This window comes from Cinclus cinclus, chromosome 37, assembly GCF_963662255.1.
Source record: "Cinclus cinclus chromosome 37, bCinCin1.1, whole genome shotgun sequence".
Taxonomy (NCBI): Eukaryota; Metazoa; Chordata; class Aves; order Passeriformes; family Cinclidae; genus Cinclus; species Cinclus cinclus.
Window position 1 is genome coordinate 620,347 of NC_085082.1, and position 8,804 is coordinate 629,150.

The following is an 8,804-nucleotide window of genomic DNA, read 5'->3' on the forward strand; positions in this document are numbered from 1 at the left end:
ACGCGGGGGCTCCACAACCGAACCCGGGGACCCCAGAACCGAACGCGGGGACCCCAGAACCGAACCCGGGACCCCAGAACCGAACCCGGGGCTCCAGAACCGAACCCGGGACCCCAGAACCGAACCCGGGACCCCAGAACTGAACTCGGGGACCCCAGAACCGAACCCGGGGACCCCAGAACCGAACGCGGGGACCCCAGAACCGAACCCGGGGACCCCAGAACCGAACCCGGGACCCCAGAACCGAACGCGGGGACCCCAGAACCGAACCCGGGACCCCAGAACCGAACCCGGGGACCCCAGAACCGAACCCGGGGACTCCAGAACCGAACCTGGGGACCCCAACACCGGCTCCGAGGTCCCCGGGACTTCCCGGAACCGACCCCAGATCCCCCCGAAGCGCTCCATGGACCCGGACCCGAATCCCGGAGCCGCCACTGGCCCGGTAGCGGAACCGGCAGCGGCACCGGCGGGGAAGCGGCGGCGGTTCACGCTTCGACAGGAGGGGCCCGACGAGACCCCGGTACCGGCGGGGACCGGGGGGGGACCGGACCGGGGAGGGACCGGGGATCGAACGGGGAACCGGGAAGGGACCGGAGAGGGACCGGGGATCGAACGGGAAGGGACTGGGGAGGGACCGGGGATCGAACGGGGGAACCGGGAAGGGACCGGGAAGGGACCGGGGAGGGAACGGGAAGGGAGCGGGGAGGGACCGGGGAGGGACCGGGGAGGGACCGGGGATCGAACGGGGGAACCGGGAAGGGACCGGGGACATCACGGGAAGGGACCGGGGATCGAACGGGAAGGGACCGGGGACCGAATGGGAAGGGACCGGGGAGGAACTGGGGAGCGAACGGGGGAACCGGGAAGGGACCGGGGACATCACGGGAAGGGACCGGGGACCGAACGGGAAGGGACCGGGGAGGGACCGGGGATCGAACGGGGGAACCGGGAAGGGACCGGGGACATCACGGGAAGGGACCGGAGAGGGACCGGGGACATCACGGGGAAACCGGAGAGGTGCGAGGAGACACCGGGGACATCACGGGGACATCACGGGGACATCACGGGTAACCGGGAGCGAGGGGTGTGGGGACACCGGGGGTCCCGGGAGTGACCGGGGAAGGGACCGGGGTCATCACGGGGGAACCGGGAACGGGGGAGGGGGGGGTATGAGGTGACCCCGGTGTCCCCACGGGTGACCGGAAATGTCCCGGTGTCCCCGCCAGGTCCCGTCTCTGTTCAGAGCCTCCACGGTGCCTCCCCAGGCTCCGGGTCCGGTTCCGGCTCCGGCTCCGGGTCCGGTTCCGATCCCGCCCGGTGCCGGTTCTTACGCTGAGTTCGTGGTGCGGGGCTCGGGGAGCACCGGGAAAGTTCCCCCGGGATCCTCCGGGACCTGCGGGGATCAGAACCGGGACCGGGACCGGGATCAGGACCAGGATCAGAACCGGAACCGGGATCGGGATCAGAATCAGGATCAGGATCAGAACCGGGACCGGGACCGGGACCGGGATCAGGACCAGGATCAGGACCGGGACCAGAACCGGGATCAGGACCAGGATCAGAACCGGAACCGGGATCGGGATCAGAACCGGGACCGAGCTCAGGATCCCGGACCCACCGGAACCGCCCCCTCGGGACCCCCGCCGGGACCCGCCCCCACCCCCGGGGACCGGAACCGGAACCGGAACCAGAACCGGGAGGTGCCGGCCCTGCCCGTGCTCAAACCGGGCACCAAGAGCAGCAGCATCATTGTCAGCCCGCGGCAGGTGGGCGGGGCCATATCGCGATAGGGGGAGGGGGGGGGCTGTCCCCGATATCGCGGGATTTGGGCTGATATCGCGACATGGGGGGAGGGTCCCGCCCCCTGATATCGCGGGATTTGGGCTGATATCGCGATAGGGGGAGGGTCCCGCCCCGTGATATCGCGGGATTTGGGCTGATATCGCGACATTGGGGGTTCCCGCCCCCCGATATCGCGGGATTTGGGCTGATATCGCGATAGGGGGAGGGTCCCGCCCCCCGATATCGCGGGATTTGGGCTGATATCGCGATAGGGGGGGTCCTGCCCCCGATATCGCGGCCGATGTCGCGACGTGGGCTGTGTCCCCAGCGCGGCAATCCGGTGCTGAAGTTCATCCGCAACGTCCCGTGGGAATTCGGGGACATCGTCCCCGACTACGTCCTGGGCCAGAGCAGCTGCGCCCTCTTCCTCAGGTGAGCCCAGGTGTGTCCCCAGGTGCCCCCCAGGTGCCCCCCAGGTATCCCCGGGTATCCCCAGGTGTCCCCAGGTGTGCCCAGGTATCCACATGTGTGTCCCAGGTGTCCCCAGGTGTGCCCCCAGGTATCCCCGGGTGTGTCCCAGTTGTCCCCGGGTATCCCCGGGTATCCCCAGGTATCCCCAGGTGTGTCCCAGGTGTCCCCAGGTGTGTCCCAGGTGTCCCCAGGTGTGCCCCCAGGTATCCCCAGGTGTGTCCCAGGTGTCCCCAGGTGTCCCTGTCCCCCAGTCTCAGGTACCATCACCTGAACCCCGATTACATCCACGAGCGGCTCCGGGCGCTGGGGCGGAGCTTCGGCCTGCAGGTGCTGCTGCTGCAGGTGGACGTGGTGAGCTGGCACTGTCACCTTGTCACCTTGTCACTGTCACCTGGGCACTGTCGCTGTCACCTTGTCACCTTGGCATTGTCACCTTGGCATTGTCACCTGGGCACTCTCACCTTGTCACTCTCACCTTGCCACTGTCACTCCCTGTCCTCGTTCTTGTCCCTGTCCCCTCACCTGTCCCTGTCTCACCTGTCCCGTCCCACCTGTCCCTGTCCCCTCATCTGTCCCTGTCTCACCTGTCCCTGGCCCCTCACCTGTCCTTTCTCTCCTGTCCTGTCCCACCTGACCCTGTCTCACCTGTCCCTGTCCCACCTCTCATTGTCCCCTCACCTGTCCCTGTCCCACCTGTCCCTGTCCCATCACCTGTCCCTGTCTCACCTGTCCCATCCCACCTGTCCCTGTCCCCTCACCTGTCCCTGTCTCACCTTTCCCTGTCTCACCTGTCCCTGTCTCACCTGTCCCTGTCCCCTCACCTGTCCCTGTCTCACCTTTCCCTGTCTCACCTGTCCCTGTCTCACCTGTCCCTGTCTCACCTGTCTCACCTGTCCCTGTCCCCACAGAGGGACCCCCACCAGGCTCTCAAGGACCTGGCCAAGGTGTGTCTGCTCACGGACTGCACGCTGCTGCTGGCCTGGAGGTACCACCTGTCCCAGGTGTCCCTAAAATGTTCCCAGGTGTCCCCAGGTGTCCCCCAAACATCCCCAGAATGTCACCAGGTGTCCCCAGGTGTCCCTAAAATGTCCCCAGGTGTCCCTAAAATGTCTCCAGGTGTCCCCAAATGTCCCCAGGTGTCCCCAAAGTGTCCCCAGGTGTCCCCAGGTATCTCCAAAATGTCCCCAGGTGTCCCTAAATGTCTCCAGGTGTCCCCAGGTGTCACCAAACATCCCTAAAGTGTCCCCAGGTGTCCCCAAAATGTCCCCAGGTGTCCCCAAAATGTCCCAGAATTTCCAAAAATGTCCCCAAAATGTCCCCAAGTGTCCCTAAAATGTCCCCAAACGTCCCCAAAATGTCTTCAGGTGTCCCCAGGTATCCCCAAAATGTCCCCAGGTGTCCCTAAATGTCTCCAGGTGTCCCCAGGTGTCCCCAAATGTCCCCAGGTGTCTCCAAAATGTCCCCAAAGTGTCCCCAGGTGTCCCCAAACATCCCCAAAATGTCACCAGGTGTCCCCAGGTGTCCCCAGGTGTCCCCAAAATGTCCCCAGGTGTCCCCAGAATGTCCCAGAATTTCCAAAAATGTCCCCAAAATGTCCCCAGGTGTCCCCAAACATCCCCAAAATGTCACCAGGTGTCCCCAGGTGTCCCCAAAGTGTCCCCAGGTATCCCCAAAATGTCCCCAGGTGTCCCCAGGTGTCCCCAAAATGTCCCCAGGTGTCCCTAAAATGTCCCCAGGTGTCCCCAGAATGTCCCAGAATTTCCAAAAATGTCCCCAAAATGTCCCCAGGTGTCCCTAAAATGTCTCCAGGTGTCCCCAGGTGTCCCCAAATGTCCCCAGGTGTCCCCAGAATGTCCCAGAATTTCCAAAAATGTCCCCAAAGTGTCCCTAAAATGTCCCAAACATCCCCAAAACGTCCCCAAAATGTCCCCAACACGTCCCCAAAATGTCCCCAACGTCCCCAAAATGTCCCCAAATGTCCCCAAAATGTCCCCAAATGTCCCCAAAATGTCCCCAAATGTCCCCAAAGCGCGGAGGAGGCCGCCAGGTACCTGGAAACTTTCAAATCCTACGAGCAGAAACCGCCGGACCTGCTCAAGGAACGCGTGGAGCAGGATTTCCTGTCACGGGTCAGTGTCCCCAAAATGTCCCCAATTGTCCCCAAAATGTCCCCAAATGTCCCCAATTGTCCTCAAATGTCCCCAAAATGTCCCCAATTGTCCCCAAATGTCCCCAATTGTCCTCAAATGTCCTCAAATGTCCCCAAAATGTCCCCAATTGTCCTCAAATGTCCCCAAATGTCCCCAATTGTCCTCAAATGTCCCCAAAATGTCCCCAAAATGTCCCCAAATGTCCCCAATTGTCCCCAAAATGTCCCCAAAATGTCCCCAATTGTCCTCAAATGTCCCCAAAATGTCCCCAAATGTCCCCAATTGTCCTCAAATGTCCCCAAAATGTCCCCAATTGTCCCCAAAATGTCCCCAAATGTCCTCAATTGTCCCCAAAATGTCCCCAAATGTCCCCAATTGTCCTCAAATGTCCCCAAAATGTCCCCAAAATGTCCCCAAATGTCCCCAATTGTCCTCAAATGTCCCCAAAATGTCCCCAAAATGTCCCCAAAATGTCCCCAAGTGTCCCGAAAATGTCCCCAAAATGTCCCCAAGTGTCTCCAAAGTGTCCCCTGATCCCCCCAGTGTCCCCAAATGTCCCCAAACTGTCTCCAAATGTCCCCAAATGTCCCTAAATGTCCCCAAAATGTCCCCAAGTGTCCCCAAATGTCCTCAAATGTCCCTAAATGTCCCCAAAATGTCCTCAAATGTCCCCAAAGGTCCCCAAAATGTCCCCAAATGTCCCCAAACTGTCTCCAAATGTCCCCAGAATGTCCCCAAATGTCCCCAAGTGTCCCCAAATGTCCCCAGAATGTCCCAAAATGTCCCCAAGTGTCTCCAAAGTGTCCCCAAGTGTCCCCAAACTGTCTCCAAATGTCCCCAGAATGTCCCAAAGTGTCCCCAAGTGTCTCCAAAGTGTCCCCAAGTGTCCCCAAACTGTCTCCAAATGTCCCCAGAATGTCCCCAAATGTCCCCAAATGTCCCCAAATGTCCCCAAATGTCCCCAAATGTCCCCTGCCCCCCTCCAGGTGACAGACTGCCTGACCAGCGTCAAATCCGTCAACAAAACGGACGCCCTGAGCCTGCTGGGCACTTTTGGGGTGAGTGACATTTGGGGACGTGCCACCCTCGGGGTGTCCCCGACCTCTGGGGTTTTTGTCACCTCTGTGTCCCCTCCCCGCAGTCGCTGGCGGCCGTGGCGGGAGCGTCCCGTGAGGATTTGTCCCTTTGTCCTGGCGTGGGACCCCAAAAAGTGAGTGACAAAAAAAAAAAAGGGACAGAGCTGGGGATGTTTGGGACATGTTTGGGGACATTTGGGGACATTTGGGACAGGTTTGGGGACATTTGGGACAGAGCTGGGGATATTTGGGGACATTTGGGACAGGTTTGGGGACATTTGGGACATTTAGGAGACATTTGGGACAGGTTTGGGGACATTTGGGACAGATTTGGGGACATTTGGGGACATTTGGGACAGGTTTGGGGACATTTGGGACAGGTTTGGGGACATTTGGGGACATTTAGGAGACATTTGGGACATGTTTGGGACATTTGGGACATGTTTGGGACATTTGGGGACATTTAGGAGACATTTGGGACAGATTTGGGGACATTTGGGACATGTTTGGGACATTTGGGGACATTTGGGAGACATTTGGGACAGGTTTGGGGACATTTGGGACAGATTTGGGGACATTTGGGACAGGTTTGGGACATTTGGGACAGATTTGGGGACATTTGGGACATGTTTGGGACATTTGGGACAGGTTTGGGACATTTGGGGACATTTAGGAGACATTTGGGACAGATTTGGGGACATTTGGGACAGATTTGGGGACACCCGTTGTCCTCTCTTGTCCCTTTGTCCTGGCGTGGGACCCCAAAAAGTGAGTGACAAAAAAAAGGGACAGAGCTGGGGATGTTTGGGACATGTTTGGGGACATTTGGGACAGATTTGGGGACATTTGGCACAGGTTTGGGACATTTGGGGACAAACTTTGGGACATTTAGGGACATTTGGGACAGAACTGGGGACACATCTGGGGACATTTGGGACAGAGCTGGGGACATTTGGGACAGATTTGGGGACATTTGGGACAGGTTTGGGACAGATTTGGGGACATTTGGGGACATTTGGGACAGGTTTGGGGACATTTGGGACAGGTTGGGGACATTTGGGGACATTTGGGACAGGTTTGGGACATTTGGGGACATTTGAGAGACATTTTGGACAGATTTGGGGACATTTGGGACATGTTTGGGACATTTGGGGACAAACTTTGGGACATTTAGGGACATTTGGGACATGTTTGGGACATTTGGGGACATTTAGGAGACATTTGGGACAGGTTTGGGGACATTTGGGACATGTTTGGGACATTTGGGGACATTTAGGAGACATTTGGGACAGGTTTGGGGACATTTGGGACATGTTTGGGACATTTGGGGACATTTAGGAGACATTTGGGACAGGTTTGGGACATTCGGGACAGGTTTGGGACATTTGGGACAGGTTTGGGGACATTTGGGGATATTTTGGGACATTAGGGACAGGTTTGGGACATTTGGGACAGATTTGGGGACATTTGGGACAGGTTTGGGGACATTTGGGACAGGTTTGGGGACATTTGGGGATATTTTGGGACATTAGGGACGGATTTGGGGACATTTGGGGACATTTGGGGACACCCGTTGTCCTCTCTTGTCCCCAACCAGGCCAAGCGCCTCTTTGATGTCCTGCACGAGCCTTTCCTCCAGACCCCCCGATGAGCCCCAAAATCCCCCAAAATCCTCCCCAAAATCCCCCAAATCTCCCCCAAAATCCCCCAAATCCTCCCCCAAATCCCCAAAATCCCCCAAATCCTCCCCAAAATCCCCAAAAATCCTCCCCCAAATCCCCCTAAATCCCCCCAAATCTCCCCAAAATCCACCCAAAATCCCCCCAAATCCCCCAAAAATCCCCAAAATCCTCCCAAATCCTTCCCAAATCTCCCCAAAATCCCCCCAAATCCTCCCAAAATTCCCTGAAATCTTCCCAAAATCCTCCCAAAGTCCCCCCAAATCCTCCCAAAATCCCCCAAATCTCCCCCAAAATCCCCCAAATCCCCTTGAATTCCCCCTAAATCCCCCCCAAATCCTCCCAAAATCCTCCAAAATCCTTCCCAAATCTCCCCAAAGTCCCCCCAAATCCTCCCAAAATCCCCCAAATCCCCTTGAATTCCCCCTAAATCCCCCCAAATCTCCCCCAAATCCCCAAAATCCCCCAAAATCCTCCCCAAAATCCCCCAAATCTCCCCCAAAATCCCCCAAATCCTCCCCCAAATCCCCAAAATCCCCCAAATCCTCCCCAAAATCCCCAAAAATCCTCCCCCAAATCCCTCTAAATCCCCCCAAATCTCCCCAAAATCCCCCCCAAATCCCAAATCTCCCCAAAATCCACCCAAAATCCCCCCAAATCCCCCAAAAATCCCCAAAATCCTCCCAAAATCCTCCAAAATCCTTCCCAAATCTCCCCAAAATCCCCCCAAATCCTCCCAAAATTCCCCAAAATCCTCCCAAAATCCTCCCAAAGTCCCCCCAAATCCTCCCAAAATCCCCCAAATCTCCCCCAAAATCCCCCAAATCCCCTTGAATTCCCCCTAAATCCCCCCCAAATCCCCCAAATCCTCCCAAAATCCTCCAAAATCCTTCCCAAATCTCCCCCAAAGTCCCCCCAAATCCTCCCAAAATCCCCCAAAATCCCCCAAATCCCCTTGAATTCCCCCTAAATCCCCCCAAATCTCCCCCAAATCCCCAAAATCCTCCCAAAATCCCCAAAATCCCCCCCCAAATCCAATATTTTTTTATAATAAATGACATTTAGAGGTGACAAAAGTGACGTTTTTCGGGGTCACTCCTGCTCTTTGTGCTTCTTCTTCTTCTTCTTCTTCCTCTTGGCCACCTCGGGCTCCTCTGTGGCTACCAGGACGTCCCGGGGGGGTCCCGACCCCTCCCCGGGCTCTGTCCCCGTGGGTGGCACCGTCCCCTCCGGTGTCACCGTGTCCCCAAGTGCCACCAGCTCCGCCGTCACCTTCCTCTTCTTCCTCTTCGTTTTTGGGGTCTCCGGGGGGGTCCCAAAACTCTGGGTGATGATGAGGGACCCCCGAATGGGGGGGGCACAAGCCAGGGACCCCTCGGGGGGGACAGGGGACAGCAGGAGGGGACAGTCCCCTCCCCCGGGGCCACCTCGGAGGACGTAGAGTTTGGTGTCCCCGATGTCCCCGTTGTTGTCACCTCCCCCCGGGGGGGTCCGCAGGTGCTCGAGGCCGTTCAGGGGCACGGGGCAGCCCTCGAGGCTGGGGGAGGGGGAGGGGGGGGGGGACACATTGTCATTGTCACCTCCCCACATTGTCATTGTCACCTCCCCACATTGTCATTGTCACCTCCGGGTGGCACCGGGAC

General features: G+C 58.1%; 1 protein-coding gene across 1 annotated transcript; it reads left to right on the plus strand.

Moving 5' to 3' along the window:
- The first annotated feature begins 406 nt into the window (after positions 1-406).
- ERCC1 (ERCC excision repair 1, endonuclease non-catalytic subunit) lies at positions 407-7,316 on the plus strand. Its single transcript, XM_062512491.1, has 10 exons — positions 407-523; positions 1,230-1,464; positions 1,573-1,769; positions 2,114-2,217; positions 2,508-2,607; positions 3,165-3,241; positions 4,286-4,385; positions 5,393-5,464; positions 5,548-5,616; positions 7,080-7,316. Exons 1-10 carry the CDS (start codon positions 407-409, stop codon positions 7,131-7,133), a joined length of 1,125 nt encoding a protein of 374 aa, XP_062368475.1. The 3' UTR covers positions 7,134-7,316.
- Positions 7,317-8,804: the final 1,488 nt, after the last annotated feature.